Source organism: Plecotus auritus, assembly GCF_963455305.1.
Source record: "Plecotus auritus genome assembly, chromosome: 3".
Lineage (NCBI taxonomy): Eukaryota > Metazoa > Chordata > Mammalia > Chiroptera > Vespertilionidae > Plecotus > Plecotus auritus.
The window spans coordinates 225,286,703-225,309,732 of record NC_137772.1 but is presented as its reverse complement, the minus strand read 5'-3'; the positions used below and the strand labels follow the sequence as shown (position 1 = coordinate 225,309,732).

General features: G+C 51.9%; 1 protein-coding gene across 1 annotated transcript; it reads right to left on the bottom strand.

The window, feature by feature from the left end:
* Nucleotides 1-1,991: 1,991 nt before the first annotated feature.
* On the bottom strand, nt 1,992-21,395 carry NUP50 (nucleoporin 50). The gene is made up of 8 exons (XM_080662072.1): nt 20,870-21,395; nt 16,744-16,822; nt 14,694-14,777; nt 13,379-13,565; nt 10,448-11,104; nt 8,190-8,271; nt 6,168-6,286; nt 1,992-5,261 (listed from the first exon to the last, which is right to left on the bottom strand). Exons 2-8 carry the CDS (start codon nt 16,810-16,812, stop codon nt 5,059-5,061), a joined length of 1,401 nt encoding a protein of 466 aa, XP_080518198.1. The 5' UTR covers nt 16,813-16,822; nt 20,870-21,395; the 3' UTR covers nt 1,992-5,058.
* Nucleotides 21,396-23,030: the final 1,635 nt, after the last annotated feature.

Genomic DNA, 23,030 nt, shown 5'->3' with positions numbered 1-23,030 from the left:
AACAGGACCCCTGGGAAACTCGGGTGAGGAAGGGGAGCCTTTGTTTCGGGGATGATAACTGTGTCTTTCCTTTTGCCCACAGCCTTGTGTTGAATTCCCTCCCAACTTGGCCTCCACATGAGCCAACAGGTTTAACAAGGTGTCCCGCCCCGTATGTGGCTTAAGGTCTTTCATCTTGGACTCTAACTTGAATAAACCATCAGATTGCTGTGTGAACTGACCATGGCTGTTCAGTGAACTTCAATGATTGTATTTTGGGTGAACAATTTGGTTCGAAGGATTTTAGGCAAATCAGTTCCAGAAACCAGCCCAGCGGAGCCCTTTGCTGGCCGTGCGGGTCTGGCCCCTCCTCAGGCTGCATCGAACCCTGCGGGCTGGTCTCAGCCTGGGCTGGGCTTCCCTGGGAGGCAAAACCGCCAGCCACCAAAGTTCCCGCGAGACCATACCAGGGCTGCCACAGCTCTGCCAGTCCCCCTCGCACCCCCCCCCCCCGGAATGTGCCCGAAGGGTGTGCCCGGGTCATCTTCAAACACGTCACGAGGGAGCGCAGGTGGAGCCAGGTTCTCAAATCAGAGTCTGTGTCAGAGCCACTGGTTAAACCAGGAAACGTTCTGGAGTTAGCTGGTGTGACGGCCGCGGAGCTCTCCGAACACACTCACTAACACGGCCGCACTGGGCACAGCGTGGATCTTACAGAACGCGAGTTCCATCAACATGAAACAAGCTGGCCCCGCCCGGCTCTGACTCGGGGTCTGGGGTGGGACCCGGGTGTCTGAGGCCTTCGGGGCAGCTGCGCACCCAGGGCCACACTGGAGACGGCTGTCCTGCCAGCCCTCAGCTGAGAGCCAGCACGGTCCCCGGGAGAGGCTGCCAGCTCAGGGAAAGCACTGGCGGGTGAGTGAGTCTTGACAGTTTTCTTTCCCGGGCACATCGCTTACAGACCGGCCAAGTGCCGAACGCCTCGGGAGGCCGGAGAGACGTGAGCCTGACTCCAACCCTACAGCCGTGCCAGGGCCTCACTAGGGTTTTCTAAGGCACTGGAAATGCACACTTCCGTCAGCGCAAAACATTCTTTCTTGATCATTTTGACCCTTAGTTTTAAAATGTCCTTAAGAGCTCGGATTTTTGAGATGGATCTGAACACAGACCGAAACTCCACTGGCTCACCTGTGAGAAATGAAGCTGCCTGAACTCGTTTCTTTGGAAAACCCTCCCAGGCCCAAGTCCGGGAGGCCTGCCGTGAGGACCAGACCAGGTGGCAGGGAGAAGGCCGGCACAGCCCCACAGCAGCCAGAAAGAGCTGTTCCAGGCCCTGTGGGAGTGGCCTCGGGCCTGAGCACTTCCGCCTCCCTCCAAGCAGGCGGTTCTGGGTGGGGCTCTGCAGGCCCCCCAGCTCTGCAGCAACACCACCACCCCCCCTCCCGCTCTGCAGGCCCCCCAGCTCTGCAGCAACACCACCACCCCCTCCCGCTCTGCAGAACCCCCCAGCTCTGCAGCAACACCACCGCCCCCCCCTCCCGCTCTGCAGGCCCCCCAGCTCTGCAGCAACACCACCACCCCCTCCCATTCTGCAGAACCCCCCAGCTCTGCAGCAACACCACCGCCCCCCCCTCCCGCTCTGCAGAACCCCCCAGCTCTGCAGCAACACCACCACCCCCCCCTCCCGCTCTGCAGAACCCCCCAGCTCTGCAGCAACACCACCACCCCCCCTCCCGCTCTGCAGACCTCCCCCCCAGCTCTGCAGCAACACCACCACCCCCCCTCCCGCTCTGCAGACCCCCCCCCCAGCTCTGCAGCAACACCACCACCCCCTCCCGCTCTGCAGGCCCCCCAGCTCTGCAGCAACACCACCACCCCCTCCCGCTCTGCAGGCCCCCCAGCTCTGCAGCAACACCACCACCCCCTCCCGCTCTGCAGACCCCTCTGCTCCCGAGCCCTGCATTAGCGCCAGGTGCGTCACGGAGGAACACGGAATGTCCAACACGGATTTTGTTTCCCCTCCGTTTATTCACATTTCCCGGACTGTTACATGTCCTCAGTGGGATCATTCAGAAACGAACACAGATGGGATTACATGGGCTGACAATTCAAGTATTAAAAACGTTTCCTACTTAGAACAGAAAGCGAACATTGTATCCACCTGATTGCTAGGAAGTAAGCTTCCGTCTCCGTTACCATTGGTCTGCTGGGGGAGCCCTCGGCCCAAGGCCAAGCACTTCCGAGCGGCCTGTGCCCAGTGCGGGGCGGAGACCCGTTTGCCAAGAGGCTCCCGGTCACTGCGGGCCGCACAGGACAACCCCGTTCTACTCCGAAGCCTCGCTTTCAGAATGAGAACGGATACTGGGGGTCTGGGAGGGAGCCGCTTGGTGTGCGAAGCCTCGAGTGCACTGCGGACTGTTCCGGAATATGATGGCCCAGACACCCCCCCCCCACCTTTCTCAGTGAGCACTGGCCTGAACGAAGAGCAAGATGCGACAGTAGGTAGGTATTTTTGGCATGCAGCATATCAAAAATAGGGTTTGGAATTGAAGTTGTCAAACGGTCATCCTTTCAAAGAAAACCAGTTCCTAAACAGTCAGACTCGTTCTTCCTAGGAGACACAACCTAAACTTCTTTAAAACCGGGATGCTTCCGGCCGGTGTGGCTCAGTGGTTGAGTGTGGACTCATGAACCAAGAGATCCCAGTTTGCTCGCTCGTCAGGGCATGTGCCTGGGTTTGGGGCTTGATACCCAGAAGGGGGCGTGCAGGACGGACCCAATCAATGATCTTCTATTATCACTGATGTTTCTATCTCTCTCTCCCTCTGCCTTCCTCTCTATGAAATTAAAACAAAAACACAAAAACACCGGGACACACGTCTTCCGTCTGTAAGTCTAACAAGGAAGGAGCCCACAGCGGTTTCGCCCACTGGCGATGCTCACAAGGATGAGAAGGACGCACCAGTGGGAAAAGGCCACTGGGATGCTCAGTATTTGTCAAGATGCAACAATAGCTGATTCAGAACAAAAGGTACATAACTCACTTTAGGCCACCTACATAACACACTTTATAGGTTCTTAAACCAAAAATGAACATTTCAGTCCACGTTTAAACATTTTAGAGACTTATTTCTAACACTTTGTTAACGATGAGCGTGACCACGTGGGGCGGGGCAGCTGTCCCGCAACGGGGAGGAAAGGCCACACGCGAGGAGCTGGGGTTACAGTGAAATCGCACATTTCCGGGCTCTGGTTTACCAGCACCTACTTAAAGCGTAAGAATTGTAAGAAAAGATCACATTGTGAGTTATGGTCCACACATCACATTTTCCCTGTAATTTTCACTTCAACGGTGAGTCTTAGCAGCAGGAGTTTGCTGGGAATGTTGGGAGGAGAGCACACGTAGCCATCACGGGTTTGAAAGACGTAAGCCAACGACCTGCAGAGGTGTCCCCGCACCCCTTCTGTTGCGCATCTCGCCCGTCATGCAAAGGCTGACAACGACGCCCCCTGACCAGCAGGGTCCCTGCGGAGCTGCGCTGTTCCGGGAGGGGCCTCGGAGCCCGTGGCTAGGCTGTAACAAATGGGAATGCGCTCCCCGAACCTCCTCATCCTTCTGACAGCTGGATGCACAGATAAACCGCTTGTGTATTATTCATCCTCTGTAGCCAGAGCACACGAATAATCTCAATTCTAAGCAGTACATGCAAAAGCCACTGTTGCTTCTGCCTGGGCCGCGGGAGACGAGCCGGCCCACATCCACCACAGCGAGCACGCCTGCCTGCGTGTTCATCCCGGCACCCAGGCCGCCTGCCTGTGCGGTTCACAGACGAGCAGGGCAGTCACCTGACCTCCAGTATTTAAGTTATTTGATCACGTTGCCCCGCCCCTTTACACCTAAATACTGCAGCTTGTTTTCTTTAAAAAAAACGACACTATCTACAATTATTTTGACTCCTCTTTTCTAAGTCAGAAGATGTGCTGAAGGTCAGAACATACAGCGTGAGCCCTCAGGCACCGGCCGAGCCTTAAACAAGGTCGCCTAGTGCCGGCGCTAACCCAGTCGGGAACACGGGCATTTCAACCTTCAAAGCCGCGTCTCTCACGTGCTGTCCGCAGGGCACGCTGGCGTGAGCTCCCGGACAGCCGTGGGGAAGCAATGCGGCATTCCTGTGCCAACGGCTCGCCCCTCCACGTGGGCATCTGAACAAGCTCTCTCCAAAAGGACTTGGAACTTGATGGCGAATATGGAATATCCTGGTGTCCAAGTTCAAGGCAACACTTACACACACGCTCTCCCCGCCCTTTCCTGGTGCGTCACAAGGCTCCTGCCTGACAAAAGCTCCTGTGACGGAAGCAGGAGGAAGACCCCAGGACTCGGCTGGGGCAGCACATTCCCTCCCTCCTGCAGGATGGCTCACAAAGGGTAAGCGACCAAATTTGTGCTTTTACATCTCTCCCCTGGCAACCCCCCTTTATCCACTGTCATGAGGGGAATACAGGAGTACCGAACGGCACCTCATGAATCAAACTCCAAAACCCAAGGGCGAGTCCTTGTTCCCTGTGAAAGGAAAAGCAGTTCCCGGTCCTGCACAGCAGCCCGCAGGGGGCAAGGCCACGTCTGCTGAGCGGCCGGCAGAGGGTGACATTGGGGGCCCAGCTGCAGCTTTAGAAGAACACTTAGAAGCAAGTACACCCCGCCCAGCAGGGCAGCGCTTCCGCTGGGAGGGGCGCGGTCCCACAGCCCGGCCTCGCCCACCGGGAGGAAGGGCAGGGCCAGGCCCCTCTGGACACCCACCCTCGGAGCCTCGCCCAAACCCAGGGTGGGAAAAGCTTTGGGAAGTCCAATCGATACCCTGATTTCAGTCCAGTAAGACATCACTTGTGGTTAACTTAATAAATGAACATTAAAAATCCCTAAATTTCTTTCAAAGGTAGTTTACACGTTAGACAGTTCTTAACACTAAACATTAAAGGTTTATTGGCCATATTACTCTTGCTCACAAAGGTTTAAGTTATCTAGAAGTCCTCAGAGTGTCAACGGAAGAAGAAACCTGACTAAGCGGAGGGCGGCCGAGGCTAGGCGTCCTTTCTCCCCAGGAGGACTCGGTGCAGCTCGTCCGCATCCTCGCTGGTTTTGACCCGGATCAGCATGGTCACGGGGGCGGCGGCATTCTTCTCGTCCACGGGGGGGTTGGGCACACAGACGATCAGCACGTTGTTCTTCCCGGTCCGGGTGCACGGCATGTTGGGTGGAATCAGGACGTTCAGCAGTATGTTGCCTGCATTTAAGGAAACAAAATGACCCAAATCATACAAACTACAGCTCCGTGAACCAGAGCTCTCAGGCGCTAACCATTAAACACGGAGCCCTCTTGCACTCCGTGGATTGACAACTGGGAGCCACGGGAATGTCACGGAACGGCCCGGTCCTGACAGAGGCCAGCATGGTGTCCCGAGAGGACCCGGAGGCCGCCGGCAGGACCGGGCCTGCCCGACTGCGGAGAAGCCGCCTCTCCCGCCCTCCGCCGGCCAGCCCGCCCGCGGTCGCACTTCCGGGGGCACACGGGCCTGCCCCGAGTTCACTGTCACTGGAACAGAGAGCGGTCAGCAGAGAAACGCACCACCGGGCGGGGGGCCGGCTCCCGGGGAGTGGCGGTGCTGCGGGTTACCACCCAGTCAGGCTCACAGGAAGAAAGAGGCCCACAGAGGCCTCCTTCTGCAACCAGCCCGGGGCCCGCCACTTCCTCTTAGACGGCGGGTCCCTCCAAAACCCCCTTCCATGGACTGCTTTCAGGGCCCAGCGGGAGGGGGGCTGAGGGGAGAGTACTAATGATTTGCTACATAAAAAAGATTCCTTTAAATGATGAATCCCCTCGTGTGTTTATTATTAATCCACCCAATTTACCCCCAGCTTCTCAGCCACATCTCTAACACGCAGGAGCGTGCAGACGGTTTTGTGAGCTTTCTGCTCCAGCTCTTAGCAGTGCCTGTTCTACACACCACCCCCAGCACTCACACCAACCGCAAGAGCCGCTAAGGCAGGAGGAATGGGCCTGAACGGTCTCCTGTTCCCAGCCCACATCCCGTACTTGGAAACCTCAGACCGGACCGAGCAAGGGCAAGGGCGTCTACCCGGTGCCACGTGACTGTGCCAACGCGGTGCCACCTGGAAGAAGGGCACCCACCTAAGTTGGTGTCTGCCCGCACTAACAGCTGTGTCTTCTGATTCGCTGTAGGTTTTAAATGCAGAGTTCCTACACCCTTCTCTTTAAATTCATTGTCTTTCTTGTAAAAAAGTTTACACCTATGGAGAAAAACAACAGGTCCAGTCAGACAAACAACAACACATCAAATCTGTTTCTCACAGCCACGATCCACACTTGTGGGGGAAATCGCTATTGGATGAGAGAGAGGAAGCTTCAAGACCACCCTTTGTGGACCCAGACTGGGTCTGGGCACGAACCAGAACAGGAACGCCTCTTAGATATTTGAGAACCCTTCCCACTATTTTTTCAAATTATGACATAACTTTCTGAAACTACCCTTTCTCAAGACAATCAAAATCAGGGCCATCTGGTCTTCCAAGGACAAGAACAAATACACAAAAGCCCTGGCTGGTGTGGCTCAGTGGATAGAGCATCAGCCCACGGACTGAAGGGTCCCAGGTTCAATTCTGATCAAGGGCATGTACCTCGGTTGCAGGCTTGATCCCCAGCCCTGGTCGGAGTGAGCGTGAGAGGCAACCAATCAACGTGTCTCTCTCTCACATCGATGTTTCTCTCTCTGTCTCTCCCCATCCCTTGCACTCTCTCTAAAAATCAATGGAAAAATATCCTCCAGTGAGGATTAACTAAAAAAAAAATAAAACAGCAAAACAGAACGAACACTGCCCACAGCCCTCCCCTTTCCTTTCTTATTTCTGAATTCTTTTCAGGACTCCAACCATTTTTTTTATCTCCCCAAGTAATGACGATGCAGTAAAACGTCTCCTAGGAGTGTGTGTGACACAGCTCCTTAGCTTATCAATGAAGAAGCCAAAACCACTGCCTCTGATTTGCTCAGATTAGGAAAAACATTGTCAGGGGCACGCCTTCCTGTCATCTGTGCAAATAAATTTTAAAAACAGGCAAAAGGAATTGTTGGCCTCTTTTAAAAGTTCTCAAAAGTAGTTAACGCTTGGAAATCTCAGAGGACACGGTGATTTTTTGTTATGAAAACTGCTGACTCATTAGGCTGAACTTTTTCTATTAGAAAAATACATCTAGGGAAGCTTCTAAAATGGCAAAAATATTTTCCAGTAAATATCTCTTCAAAGTACTAATTTCATTTCGTTGAGAGTAATTTTCAAAATTCCCCTCTGCTTTCTTCTAAAGCAGGTGGACTACGCGGTGACGGAGGGGTCTGGCTTTGGGTGGGGAACACGGTGCAATTCACAGCCAATGTGTGACAGTTTCACTGACTCCTCTATAATTTTATTAACCAATGTCACCCCAATACTTTAAAACAAAGCAGCCCCCGACAGCAGGGAAGACAGTGTTCACACAGCCTTAATGGAAGGGGCTGTGCAGACGTGCGAGAAAATCCGTGAAGGCCAGCAAGTCTCCAGGACGGATCACAGACGCCTCCTGACCAAGAGCAGAAGTAGCACCGAACCCCAAGTCAGTGACGGGTGACTTCCTCGTGGGGGATGGAGGAGGGGAGAGGCAGGGAGGAGAGAAAGGGGAGAGGAAGTAGCCGAGAGGGGCAGGCAGAGCAAAGCAAAGGCCCTCTCTATGGCACTTTAAAGCAGAAGAGCTGGGTCGGCAGGAGAAGGCTGTGCCCAGAAGGAAATGTCTAGAACCGTGGTCGGCAAACTGCGGCTCGCGAGCCACATGCGGCTCTTTGGCCCCTTGAGGGTGGCTCTTCCACAAAATACCACGGCCTGGGCGAGTCTATTTTGAAGAAGTGGCGTTAAAAGAGGTTTAAAAAATTTGGCTCTCAGAAGAAATTTCAGTCGTCGTACTGTTGCTATTTGGCTCTGGTGACGAATGAGTTTGCCGACCCCTGGGCTAGACCATGCTGGTTTTAAACAAACGGGCGGAGAACGCTTCCTCGCTCCAGCTCAAGGAGCAGGCACAGCCCGCACAGCCAACTCGGGGCTGGGAAGCCTCCGTCCGCGGTCGGACAGCGGTCACCAAGCGGGCTCCTGGGCTCCGACTCGGACTTACTTTTTGGAGTAAAAAGCATCCTCTTCTTTCACCTCCGTGACCACTACTTTAGGCGGCTCGTCACTCTCTTCGTCCTCTCCACCTTCCGCAGAAACAACACGGACTCAGTGAGACTCAAACCAAGGCTTAGCCACGTGATCAAAGAGTCTGTTACCCACCTCCCCGTTTCAACCTAAAAATCCCACGTAAGCTGCTATCGCATTGGCGTGTGTGTGCACCCACTGGGTTTTTATGGTTTTGTGAAAAATGAGAAATTTGTGACATTTTTAATGGGAACATACTTCTCTATTCTAAAGCAACTATCAATTTATAGAAAGCGCCGGGATGAAAAAACGTCCTTGCTCATGATGCAGTGCGTATGCAAACTTTTACAGAGAAGAAAAATCAAACATGTGACAGTGAAGTGCTGGCCTCTGGCTCCACCCGTCCAAGCTGCTCTGCCCCCAGGGCCTGCAGGCTCAAGCTTCTCCCACACAGACAGCTCGTGCCTAGAGGAGTTCTGGCTCCACCCGTCCAAGCTGCTCTGCCCCCAGGGCCTGCAGGCTCAGGCTTCTCCCACACAGACAGCTCGTGCCTAGAGGAGTTCTGCGTGCCCCCTGAGGTTTACAAACGCAGCCCCTGACCAGACAGGGCCTCCCAGGAGATGCGGGAAGTACGTACTGTGTCAGAGATTGGCAGGAACCTCTTACCAGACTCACACCAACTAGGGCCAACAGAGTAAGCTATCTTCCTCGCACCCCTGCTGGTCTGGGGTCTATCACTCTTGCCCCTCCCACTTCCCCTTCCCTTCCCATAAAAAAGCCTGAATTTTGTACTTTCTTAAGATGGATTTGAGGGTGAGTCTCCCATCTTCTCAGCTGGCACCTTCCTGATCAATAAAACTTTCCTTCAAATTCTGAAGCCTTGGGCACACAGACAGGTAACACACACGTATGCATATACTCAGATCACCACTGGAAAATGAAAATCTCAATATGCTTCTGACACTTCCATCCCCAAATGCTCCTGTGACCACACCTGCATCATGCCAAGGATAGACAACATCAATCAGATGGGAAATAAGCAAAGTTGCCAGAGGAATCATTCCAAAGCCAAGCATCAGTCACTTGAGCTCTGTCTGAACTGCATGCCTCCCGTGTTCTGGAACCCCACCCCCATCCCCACCCCCTCCCCCACCCCCACCCTGCGCGGAGCCAGAACAGCACTTCCTTTCACTCCAGCCCCAACAAGGGGAGATCGAAGACATGGCAACAGAGGCAAATGCCCATCCTCTTAAAGAGAAAGGCAGTCCCATAAAACTCCCCAAACTAAAAGCAACTTAAAAAGCGACGCTAAGCGCCGAAACCGGTTTGGCTCAGTGGATAGAGCGTCGGCCTGCGGACTGAAGGGTCCCAGGTTCGATTCCGGTCAAGGGCATGTACCTTGGTTGCGGGCACATCCCCAGTGGGAGGTGTGCAGGAGGCAGCTGATCGATGTTTCTCTCTCATCGATGTTTCTGGCTCTCTATCCCTCTCCCTTCCTCTCTGTAAAATATCAATAAAATATATTAAAAAAAAAAAAAAAAGCGATGCTAAGAGAAACAGTCCTGGTGCTCAAACAGTCCGCCTGTGGAGAGACTTGGTTAACTGTCCGCTGCCTCACGAAGTCTGCCTTACAAGTACAGCCCTGCTTTGCTATGTGCCTACATTTATAACCAGATCTCCTACATACAAACAATTCAGTGCATATTCATGATACACTCAATAAAATACAATTTTCAAACGTTAATTCACTTAATTGTTTACATACAAGCCATGTATTCGATACTTTTCAAAATCGCTGTGCCTGCCCTAACCGGTTTGGCTCGGTGGATAGAGCGTCGGCCTGCGGACTGAAAGGTCCCAGGTTCGATTCCGGTCAAGGGCATGTACCTTGGTTGCGGGCACATCCCCAGTAGGAGGTGTGCAGGAGGCAGCTGATCTATGTTTCTCTCTCATCGATGTTTCTAGCTCTCTCTCCCTCTCCCTTCCTCTCTGTAAAAAACCAATAAAATATATATTTTTTTAAAAATCGCTGTGCCAGAAAATTTCATATTCTTGATTTTTATATTCTTAATCCTCACAATAACCCTACACAACAGGCCTGACTCCAGTCTGCAAACAAGGAAGCGGAGACTCAGAGGCTCGCCAACCTGTCCCGGGTCACACGGCTCGGAAACGATGGCGCACGTCTCTGCTTCTTCCCCTGAACCCAAAGCTCCACAGAAACAGCCCGTTTACCTTTGCAGCCGGCACTGCCGCCGCCTGCCTGGCTCTCCAGTCCTGTAGCGGCGAAGGGTGAAGAAGCTGGCTTACTCTGGGTCACGTCTTTGCCAAATAAGCTGGAGTTTCCAGGAAATGAAAACCCAGCCAGGGGGCCAGAGTTTAAGGAGCCCAAAACAGAACCATCCATTTTCTTGCCGAAATTAAACGAGGCACTTGTCGCTCCTAGTGACGGGTCCCCCTTTTTCTCAGGCACCGCCTCTGTCTTCTTTTCAGAGGCACCCTCAGTTTTATCCCCGTGAAACAAAAATGTGGACTCTGGCTGTGACTTTGTTGAACCAAAGAGGGAGGGAGCCTGGGAGTCGAGTGACATTTTGCTGGATTTCCTTTCGGAGCCGCTGCTCCCGCTGTCACCCAGCTGCTGCTCAATGCCCGCCAGGTAGCTCTCATAGTCTCTGAAGACCGGCGTCAGGTCGCACAGCGGGTTGGCGTTCACGTGCTTCACGATCCAGTCCCGCACACAGCAGTTCAAGGCCGCCAGCTGCTTGTGGTAGGCGCTCCCTGGTGGGGTGGGGCTCGAGGCAAGACCAGCGGACTGCTGACTGTCACCATTCCTTTTGGGATTTGAAATCTTACCATCAACCAAGGAGGCGGGGCCATTTGCAGCAATAGATCCTAAGGAAAGTCAAGTTTTAAGACTTATTTAGAAGTTGATTTGACTAATTCATCTAGATTTTTGTATCACTCTTCGTATTTTCTGCTTTTATTGCATCCCTTCTTTGTGACAGTTCAAGAAATATGTGCACGCCTAATATTTAGGATCTGGTTACCACAAAAATTAAATCAAACTCCACGCAGGAACAGTATCTATTATATGCTTGCATCAGTAATTTTAAAATAATCTTTTCCTTCAAAAAGATGCCCATTTTAAGCTTTTTCACAGCAAAAGAGACCATCAACAAAACAACAAGAAAGCCCACTGTATGGGAGAACGTATTTGCAAATGTTATCACTGATAAAGGTTTAATCTCCAATATCTACAGGCAGCTTACACAACTTAAAGATAAATGATCCAATAAAAAAATGGGCAACGGACCTAAATAGAATCTTTTCGAAAGAAGACAGAAGGAAGGCCAAGAGACACATGAAAACATGCTCAACGTCACTAATTATCCGAGAGATGCAAATCAAAACGACAATGCGATACCATCTCACACCTGTCAGAATGGCTATCATCAACAAATCAACAAACAAGTGTTGGAGAGGATGCGAGAAAAAGGAACCCTCGTGCACTGCTGGTGGGAATGCAGACTGGTGCAGCCACTGTGGAGAACAGTATGGAGTTTCCTCAAAAAACTGAAAATGGAACTCCCATTTGACCCAGTAATCCCACTCCTAGGAATATATCCTAAGAAACCAGAAACACCAATCAGAAAGGACATATGCACCCCTATGTTCATAGCAGCACAATTTACCATAGCTAAGATTTGGAAACAGCCTAGGTGCCCGTCAGCAGATGACTGGATCAGAAAACTATGGTACATCTACACAATGGAATACTATGCTGCCATAAAAAAGGAATTACTACCATTTGTAGGCACCTGGATGGAATTAGAGAACATTATGCTGAGTGAAATAAGCCAGTCAATGAAAGAAAAATACCACATGATCTCACTCATTTGGGGATAATGAAAAACAGTATAAACTGATGAACAAAAAGATAGATACAGAGGCAGTAAAGCATCAAACAGACTGTCAAATTACAGCGGTAAGGTTAGGGAGAGGTGGGGGAGATAAGAGATCAACTGAAGGACTTGTATGCATGCATATAAGAGTAACCAACGGATGCAAAACATTGGGGGGTGAGGGCATGTATGGGAGTGGGGTGGGGGGGGGGGGCAATGGTAAGATATGTACACATATAATACCTTAATAAAAAAAATTAAAAAAAAAAAAGAAAAAGAAAAAAAGACGCCCATTTTACCCAGAACTGTCAAAATACTGTTAGTATAAAACTTACCGCAAGGTTGTAGGAATGAACATCATTAATGCAGTTAAAATCTTAACAGAAAGTTAATTTTATTTTACTCACACTAACATTCTGCCACATTAAAATGAAACACTTCTAGAATAACTAGCTAAGAACAATCCAACAAGTTGGGATCTTTTCCAAGAACTCAAGATTTTAATCCACGATCTTATTCTCTATTGCTAATCCTGAAATCTTTTTTTTAAATATATTTTATTGACTTTTTACAGAGAGGAAGGGAGAAGGAGAAGGATAGAGAGTTAGAAACATTGATGATAGAGAAACATGGATTCAGCTGCCTCCTGCACACTCCCTGCTGGGTATGTGCCCGCAACCAAGGTACATGCCCTTGACCGGAATCGAACCTGGGACCCTTCAGTCCGCAGGCTGACGCTCTATCCACTGAGCCAAACCAGTTAGGGCTAATCCTGAAATCTTGACTAATTCCCTCAAAACAAGATCAGGCAACCAACGCATCCTGGGCAAAATAAATCCAGATGGGAGGCCCCCCAAGTTTCAGGAAGGTGTGTGCCATACACAATAACGAAGGCGGGTGGGAAGGCAGGCCTTTACTACGACCCTCCTCTCCTCCTTTGACCCTGAGGTCAATTCTCATCACTCATTCTCAGGAAAGATCTGGAGGCTTGGAGGTTAAGGAACTTCACCATGGTCGCAGAGCTGATAACTGGCAGAGCTGAGAACAGAACCTAGTTCTATTTTGGCTCAAAAGCTCATTCTCTACTGACGAACGCAAACAGCCCACATTTCCCTCATTTCTATGTTTCATTATGACTGTTCTTGCTCATATAGTTCCAGGACCCAGTGTAAGCACAAGGAAAACTTCTCTACGAAGTTATTTTCAGGGGTTATCTTTACACAGAGGTGAGGGAGGGAGGGAGGGAGGGAGGGGACCTACTTACCAAAGGCCACCTTGGTCTCGGTCGCAGCTCTCGCACTGGAGAAGGGCGGGGCACCAGTCATGCTGGTCCCATTGGACAGTCCTTCCAAAGGCTTCCCTCCAACACAAGCACCGAATCCAGAAAACCCTCCTCCTCCAGAAGGTGCAACCAGCCCTTTAAAGCCTTTAAAGGCCCCTCCACCATCAGACTGAAACATAAAGAAAGAGCACAGATAACTCGCATTTTTATAGCCGGCAAGCGAGCGGCAGGATCGTCTTGGCTAACTTACGCAGCCTCCACGAAAGGAACACTGCTGGCCAAGAGCAGGAACAGGACAGGAGCGATTTAGTCATGCAAACCAAGCCCCTTCCTCCTCGTGAGCTCTTCTCACGGCCCGTGGTGTCAGCCTCCGGGACGGCTGATCTCCTCCTGCCTACACCTCTCGCTCCACTCCTGGTCTGAGAAGACACCAGTGCACCTCGTGGCCTCGTGGAGAACTCCACACCACCCTTCCGTACATTTCCAAAACGGACCCCATCATTTCCTTCCTAGTTAAGTTGGCCCTTTCCCATCAAACGTCACCCGACTTATCACCTGCAGCCAACCACACACCCGTCCAAAGACCGAGACGGGACGAGGAAAGAACCACGTGGAATGGGCAGAGCCACCGCGGAGGCGCAGCTGTGGTTTCTCCCGAAGCCGCCACCCCCCTGCCTGAGCACAGCTGTCCAGGCCCGCAGCACAGCACCCCGGCCGGGGATGCATGGAGGGCTGAGGACCGTCCTGGGAAAAGTTGTCAGTGTGGTGACTGCTGACTCCTGACCACGTGACTTCACTTTCTGAGCTATAGACAGCTCATCCTTGGTCTTCTGAGCACAGAAGGAAGCATTTCAATGCACGACATGGTGGGCACGGGAAAGGCTGCTGTTACGGTTAAAGGACTTCTCCAACCCACACCTCGACCCCGGGCAGCAGAGGAGACTGAGAATTCCTTCTTTTCCGCTCTCACTGCTACTGACACGCACTCCTCGGGTCTCTGTGTTGCTGTCCGCATTCCCTCCTCCACACTGGCACTCTGCTCTAATTTGTCTGCACCTGTATCACTTCCGCAGCTGTGAGCTCCCTGGAAGGCACACACCCCTGCGGCCATTGTTCTGTAGGTTCTTCACCAGCAGGTCGCCAACCGGCGGTCCACGGACCAGGGTGGTCTGAGGGCCGAAAGGCTGGCGGTGGCTGTTCTCCACCAAGCGCTTCCCAAGTGGAGAAAGCACTTCACCGAGCGCTTCCTGATCTCCTGTCTCCCCGCCCGCCCAGGAGAAGAGTGGAAAACACTCACTTCACATCCAACGTTCCTACGCTTGGCTTTCTTTATGGCTCTATTCTTCAAGACTTCCTCACTGGCCACTGAGAACGTCCCCACCTGCGGGAGCACACAGATTAAACAGCAGTGAGACAAGGCCCAAGTGCAGAGACAGTGCTGAATGAAAAAGCCGGACCAGGCAAACTCCTCTGTTATCCGCTACTTTCAAAGAACTGTTTATCCTCGGAATACAAGTGATAGAGAGGGCACGTTAAAATTCACAGCCATGCTCTATCTTGGTGAATTCCAACGTTAGGTGAGTCACCAGTCTTCTGGAACCTACAAACCCAAGGTTTGAATCAGAGAGAGGAGTGCGTGCACGGAAGTGTGACAAGGCTCAGCCCACCAAACTTTGGTGCCAAACTACCTAGCACCGCTTTCCAATATTTCAAATACAATCAAAGGCATTAATAAAACCTAAGCTGGAAGGGACCTTAAAGAGCATGAACCGTTGAGAGTGGAGACAGTTCTGGAACCCAGGTGCCCGATCTAGTACTTTACTACTACCGTTTTCAAAAGTAAAACTGTATTTATGAAACACATAATTATTACTTTTACAAAGAGCTCTGCCCATGTGCCCTTCATCCAAGAGACCCCGGAGGCATTCTGGGTGACTACTAAACCCCCAGAGCGTGCTCCAAGCACCACGTCCACAGCGAGGAGCGTGCCACGGGGCTTAGCCATCCCTGCTGTTCCCACACGGCTGGCGTAAGCATTCCCTGTAAAACCTCCCACCCACAGCTATTTCAGAAAGTGTCAGGGATCTCCACAGCCTCAGAAGGGATCGTTTCATTCCATTTGCCCAAATAAATGTAACGGTCCTTCCACATTCATTCATTAGCAACTACCCAAACGGGAGTTCTTTCATTCCTGAAATATTTTAATGTCAAAGCAATCTTTATATGGTAGTCTAAATCTTACTGGGCTCAGAATGTAGCTGTACGTACGACTTGGGAAAAAAGGCAGTTACCCAAGTCTTGGCGAAAAGCATGCCGGCAGCTAGAAATGTCAAAAGGAAAAGCATGCTGGCAGCTAGAAATGTCAAAAGCCCTGTTAACATACTAACATGCTTGTGATTTTGACTTCCCCAACCATATTGGTGCAAACATTTGTAAAGAAAAAATATCAGTACCAGGAAATAGACTCAGAAAGAAGATAGCCATCCATAATAATATATAATAACAAAAGGATAATATGCTAATTAGACCAGACGTCCTTCCTGACGAAGCCAGGGCGAAGGGAAACCAGCCCAGGGCCCGGGTGCCTGCGGGCAGCCTGAGGGAAGCCAGCCCGGGTCCCAGGTGCGGGAGGGAAGCCGGTGCCGGCAGCGGGGGGAAGGAAGGCCTACTCTTGCATGAATTTTCGTGCATCGGGCCTCCAGTCTAAGAATAAGCTTGAAGATACTGCACATTCTTTAATTTTTTTTTTTACTTGACACTATCCTCTTAGCTTGGGTGCAGACTTCTCCGGTGAACCGGCCTGGGGATCCCACACTGCTGATGAAGCACCCGAAAAACGAAGATTTCCTCAGGGAAGGCCATTCTGATTTTGTTAGGGAAGAAACGAGGCCAATCTAAACTCTATTCCCATTAATGCCGTTTTTTTTTTGGGGGGGGGGGGGGTGCATCTCAGCTCTGTGAGAATAAGAACTGAAGCTGGGCTTTGAGAAGTAGAGGGAGGGATCTAAAATGACAGCGATGGCAGGCCACGATGGTGGGGGTGCACACTTGTCAAGTCTGAGCGTGGCACTGCGCTGTCTGTGACCCGATCGTTTCCTGTCCTTCAGCCTGGATTAATCCACGGGTTCGGAATGCTGCAGGTACAGGAAATTGGGGAGGAAGGAGCTGGTGGGAAGGCACACCCAATGTAATTAGTAAGCGTCTCTGTAAGTACAGGTCCCGAGAAACCACACTTTTCCGTGCAGGATGGTCTTAGAAAGGCCTTTTCATTTGACCAGTCTCCATGACGAGCCCCGGTTTAGATTGAGAAGCAGCACGGAATCACCCTTAGGAAAACTACTTTTTACCTCTTCGGCTTCGTCTTCTTGATCCCAATTCCTATCGGTCAATTCCTTCTCAGCAATTCTTTTGGCCATTGTTTCGAAGCTAAAAGTAAAAAGATTACAAGATTTGCTTTTCTAGACCAAGAGATCACTCTTACAAAGAATTTTCAAAATTCACTCTGGCATGAAATGGAACAGAAAACATTCCACTGGGAACTGCTTTAACGGAACTTTACAAAGGTGTTCTTAGGTCCCCGCTGTTTCAAACCCAGTACAGGATTGCGTGAGGAAGCAGGGTAGGTCTTCTGAACAACACCGAACCAACTCTATTTGAAAGAGTTATATGCGGGGTGGGGGGGTGAGGGCATGTGGGGGGGAGGCCAGGGGAAGCTCAATGGGGGGGAAAAAGGAGACATGTACTACTATTTGTAATACTTTAAACAATAAAATAAAATTTTTTAAAAAGTTATATGCAACCTCAATTGATTTTTTAAAACTGAAATTTTTTTTTTAACATATTTTATTGATATTTTACAGAGAGGAAGGGAGAGGGATAGAGAGCTAGAAACATCGATGAGAGAGAAACATCGATCAGCTGCCTCCTGCACACCCCCCACTGGGGATGTGCCCGCAACCCAGGTACATGCCCTTGACCGGAATCGAACCCGGGACCCCTCAGTCCGCAGGCCGACGTAAAACTGAAATTTTAAGCACTATACATAATCAAGAAGTGCTTAACTAACTTATCCTATGCAAATTATAGCCTTGCTACAGACAAAACATTTTAAATATTTAAAACTCTCTTCAAGATGATCCAGTGAAGTTCATGCTTACGTAGGAATTTTAATAAGATGTTGGTCATAAGTTCATAGCATAAGTCCTCTTGTTTAGGCTACAGGCGTTGGTATAAATACATTTCCCAAGACTGAACATTTAATTACCCCAAATTGCATATTGCTAAAATAGGACATCATTTAAAAGCTCAAACTGTAATTAATATGGACGTGTTAACATTCTGAGAATTTATAACCCTTTCAAAAGTAAGCCATGAGCTCAGTTCCTCTGACACCATGGTGGGGTGGGGCAGGGCAGGGTGCGAGGCGGGGACTGACAATGTTGTCTTGAAAGAGGGTGCTGGCACCTGTCCCTTTTTAATTTGGTTTTTTATCCCACAGCACACCCTCTGTTATCAGAAACAAAAGCAGTCAATGGAGAGCTCCACTGAGTGGCACAGCCCACCAGCCCAATGGACCAAGAAGCCCGGTTTCCTCGGCCACGCACCTCGCCAGGGACTTACCCGTTAGTTAGTCCAGGGCTCCTGAAACCTGCCCGCACCCTTTCTGACAGCCTTTCCCCACCCGGGTTTGCCCTCAACACCACAACCCCCAGTAAGTTCCTAGAAGTTCATGTTCACTAGGATACAAACTTACACATCACCTACTGCTCTTTAATGCCTAGAAAATAAACATCCCGTGCTGACATCCCCAAGTCCTCCCAAATCCACCCCTGTAATTACACAGGGGTTTCAGCTTCGAATGACACCCTAATAATCTTTGAGCCCCTTTTAATATCTCCCGCAAACACTTGGTCAAGTTTGGCTACTAGTTTTTGTAACCCAAACAGAAACAATGTAGTTTATACAGAATTCCTCACTGAACCTGACTGTCCATTCTTCTGGCCATTTTGCTGCTCAGTAACTAAGGTTCCCACGAGAGGGCAGGAGAGGTGAGAGGTTGAAATAGTCATTGTTGCTATTAGGACGAACTATTAATGTTAATAAGTTACTAAAAGGAAGAGGAGGGGGAGCTGAAAGTACAAAACCTGCGCTAAAGTAAGCATTAACCTCCAGCTCAGCCCCACAGCGGTGACCACAATGGGCTCAGCAAACAGTGTAAGGGTAGCGGCTCTCACACTCCACCGCGGTCATCAAATCGGACCGACCAGAGGGCAGGGGTCTTAGTTCTGGTGCTGGTGGTACCCAAACACCCCGAGCCTGCCCGTCGCGTGACAGCTGTGCTAGCTGTTGAGTCAGTGGTCTGGGACACTTTCTCTGGAAAATACTACAGGAAGACGCTGGGAACCCCGTTTTCCCATTTTCTTGGGCAAGCTGTTTCATTTTTGTGCCTCAGTTTTTTCATGTGTAGAACAGGGAGGTATGAAAACTAAGCGAGATAAACAAAAAACTTAGTTAAGAATAATGCCTGGAAAAAAAAAAAAAAAAGAATAATGCCTCAGCCCTAACCGGTTTGGCTCAGTGGATGGAGCATCAGCCTGCGGACTCAAGGGTCCCAGGTTCGATTCTGGTCAAGGGAATGTACCTTGGTTGCGGGCACATCCCCAGTGGGGGGTGTGCAGGAGGCAGCTGATCGATGTGATGTTTCTAACTCTCTATCCCACCCCCTCCTCTCTGTAAAAAATCAGTAAAATATATATTTAAAAAAAAAAAAAAAGAATAATGCCTGGAACAGAGGAAGGGCTTAATAAGTATTATTGAAGAAATAAGTTTTGTTAGAAGCAAAGGCTATAAAATACTATTCTTCCTCCGAAACATGAAAGTTCCTTGGAAAAAAAGAGTATTTACTTGAATTACAAGCCAAGCTTTAAAATATATTTTAACCAACCCATAGTTTGTCTCATAGCATGGCACTTCAGACAATCACTTTTCTTTTGGTGCAAGAAGAGGAATGAGGCGTCCCTGTAAAATACTGAGGGCGAGGCCTGCGCCTAGTCTGATGTGCTGGCTGCGAGTGCAAGGAACTCCCACAGCGTCTGGGCTTGTGGCGAAAGGCACCACGGGATGAAACGATCCCTAGAAAGCCCTGTGATGGGAAACGGAAACTTCACGGTAACGGAGGACATGTGGCCTCCGCCATCTGGGGCTGCCCAGCCCCCGGGGTGAACTTCAGTCCACATCAGCTTACCCTCAGAGGCAAACAGATGTGACCACCCTTGAAAGTGTAGTGTCCCGAGGAAAAGGAGAACTAGGGTCAGACTCCGGGACTGAACCGCGAGCGGAAAATGAAACTGCTTCCTTCTAGCCCCGGGGTGGCTCCGATGGGGGCTGCTGTCCCCAGTCCGTCCCGGGTCAGGGCACATACAGGAAGCAACAGTGGAATGCATAAAATGCACAAAAAAGGGGGGGGGGAGACTTATGGAATACTTTCAATACTAAAGATTTATTTGTTAAAAAAGGAGACAGGTTGGCAAAAAAAAATAACGTGGATGTCGTTCTCTTTCTCCCTCCCTCCCTCCCTTCCTCTCTGCCTAAAAATCACTTTTTTTAAAATTAACTGCTTCTTTAAGAAAGGAACAGAGTAACGGGGTGATCAATGCTGCGGCATCGCAGTAAGAAGAGAAGCCAATGCTCAGCCCAAGTGGCTCCGTGGCTGGGCGTCGGCCTAGGAACCTGGAGGTCACGGTTCCATTTCCGGTCAGGGCACACGCCTGGGTTGCGGGCTCCATCCCCCGTGTGGGGCGTGCAGGAGGCGGCCGATCGGTGATTTTTTTTTATCTCACCATTTATGTTCCTAGCTCGCTCCCTCCTTCCCTCTCTGAAATCATTAAAATTTTTTTTTTTAAAAAAGGGGGGGTGAGCTAGGCCAAAGAGATAGTGGAGGGGGCGAGAAGAGACAGGTGAGATGACCGAGGGGACAGAAGTACCGAGAGGAAGCGCTAGGAAGAAACCAGAGGCCACGCCAGGACAGCCCCTGCCCCCTCCGGCCGCCGGCCTCCGCCGGGGCCCAGTCCCCGGGCGAGCCTTCCCTAAGCCGGCCCCGAGCGCCGCTTCACAAACAGCCCCGATGGCGTGGCTGCTGTCACCCCGCCCCACCCCACCCCACCCCCGCGGGCACCCCCACCGCCCCGCGCCCCTCCCCAGGCCTGGGAGCTTCACTCCAGCGCCTCCTTCCCAGGCAGGATCCCCTCCAGGCCCGGGTCCCACATGCCGGCCCGGCGCCTCCTGCCCAGGCCGGGGCTGCGCACCTCGGCTCCTCCCCCGCAGGGTCCCCTTCCAGGCCCGAATCCCGAACCCCATCCAGCGGCTCCCCAAGCCTGGGCTCCGCACCCCGGCGGCTCCTCCCTGGGGTCCCACAGGCCGGTGCGGCTCCCCGTCCCCAGGCCCCTCCGCCTCCCCCGCTGCCCAGCCTCTCACCTCCGGGGCGGCTGCCGCGGAACTCGCTGGGCGGTGGGCACGGCGAAACTCCGGTGCGCGGCGGCGAGCAGGTCCGAGGTCGCGGCGGCGGCGCTCGGGTCTGCAGCGGCGGCCGGTCGCCGGGTGAGCGCACCTGGCCGCTTCCGGGGCGCAGAGATTCTCGAAGGACTCGGAGATCAGCAAGCCCGGAGTCTCACACACCATGTCCCCCAGGGGCTCGTCTGTCTGTGCTCGGCAGCGAGCGGAGCCGTCCCCTCAGCCGGAGAGCGCTGGGGGAACAGCGCCGAGCACGCTCCAGGCCGCCATTTTGTAACTCCAATCCGCCTCTCAAAACCAATTCGAAAAGGGAGGAAAGAAACGCCCGCGTCCAGCTATTGCGCAAGCGCGCTGGAGCCCAGCTCAGCAGCCCCTCGCTCGGCGGGCAGCGGGGCGTCGCGCGGCGCATGCGCCCAGATACTTGGAAACCGTCGCCGGGAGGAGCGTCCCATGTCTCACGCATGCGCGCGCCGGCCTCAGCCGGGGAGCCGGCGCCCGCGGCCGGAGTGGACGCACGTTGGTCACGTGGCGGCCGCCGCGCGCGTTTGAGGCGTTCGCTCCCGGCCCCTGCTGCTGGGCAGACGCGGGTGGGACTTGCGAGGCGCTCGGGAGAGCACGGTCAGTCCGTGAGCGTGGCTGAGACTCGCGGTGTTCCGGGCCGGGGGCTGCAGGGCCGAGAGGGGGACTGGCCGCGGCCCGGGAAACGTGAGTGGAGTTGAGGTAGCGTCCGATCGGAGCTCAGCGCCGCCCCCGCGCCCCCAGGAGCTGCCGCGCTGACCCTGCCCTGTGGTCGGGGGCCCCGCCCTGTGGCCCCCGCGACGGGCCTGGCTGGGACGGCCTCGGTGGTGCCGAGGAGAAACGGGCCCGCTCGCCGCACAGCTTGTGTTTGTTTTCCGTGGCGGGTGCCCTGCGGGCCATGACACTGGCCCCGAACGCGCTGCGGGAGGAAGTGAGGTCTGCCGGCGCGACTCTGAGCTGCGGGACGGGTGCTCGTGGCCAGCGTCAGGGTCCGCGTTCTTGTGTTCCTGTCTTCCTCGGCAGCGCAGCCTGTCAAGCCGCGGGTTATGCTGCAAAGTGCAAATCAGTTTTCCCAGTTCTTGTTGCCTAACAGTGAATAAACCTTTTGGGTTTGTGTTGTTAATCCTCACCCGGGGGTGTTTTCCCATTGATTTTTAGGGAGAGGGAAAGATGGGAACACGTCATGGGTTGCTTCCTGGCTGGGGCCCTGGCTGGGGCAGGGGAAGAGCCTGCAAGCAAGGCAGTGCCCTTGACAGGACGGAACCGGACCCTTTGGTCCACAGGCCGAGGCTCTGTCCACTGAGCCAAACCAGCTAGGGCATCAGTGAAAGAATCTTAACCATAAGACACTAGGTCAGTGGTCGGCAAACTCATTAGTCAACAGAGTGGCAAGCCGCGGCTCGCGAGCCGCAGTTTGCCGACCACTGCACTAGGGGACTTAGACCCGTTATTCACCGATTAGAAAACGTGCTTCAGAAAAGGGACATTCTCGGAGCCGTGGTTCTAACAGTTGGCAGAGGGGTTTTTATGGATATACGTGAAAATGCAAAAAAAAGTGAGTGCGTGTGTGCATGTTGAAAACCAGTTTGCCTGTGATTTCAGGGTGTTTCTGAAGTCTCCCTAAAAACCTATCCACGGACCCCTGTGTGAGGGACTCCCTATCTAGACACTGGGTTGAACAAATGTATAAAGGTTTTTTAAAAAAATGAAAGGTGGCCCGCACTCTGGATGTATGAGAAAAAGTCACGTTTATCCCCTGCCATTATGTTTACTTCCCCCGGGACCAGGATTCCAAAGCAGATGTTGCCAGATGTTTGTTTTTTTTGCTGTAGGCGTGAAAAGCAAGCCCCAACCCTGGCGCTATGCTAGGTGTTAGAATAGTAGGAACTGTGTGTGTAACTAGTCAGAGAATGTTGGCTAACGGTGTATTGCAAAAAGAGAGGTCTTTGTTTTTTTTGTGTTTTGGGGGTTTGTTTTTTGGTGTTTTTTTTTTTTTTTTTTTTTTTTGTTAATCCTCACCTGAGGATATGTTTCCATTAATTTTTAGAGAGAGGGAGAGACAGAGAGAAACATCCATGTGAGAGAAACACATCGATTGGTGGCCTCC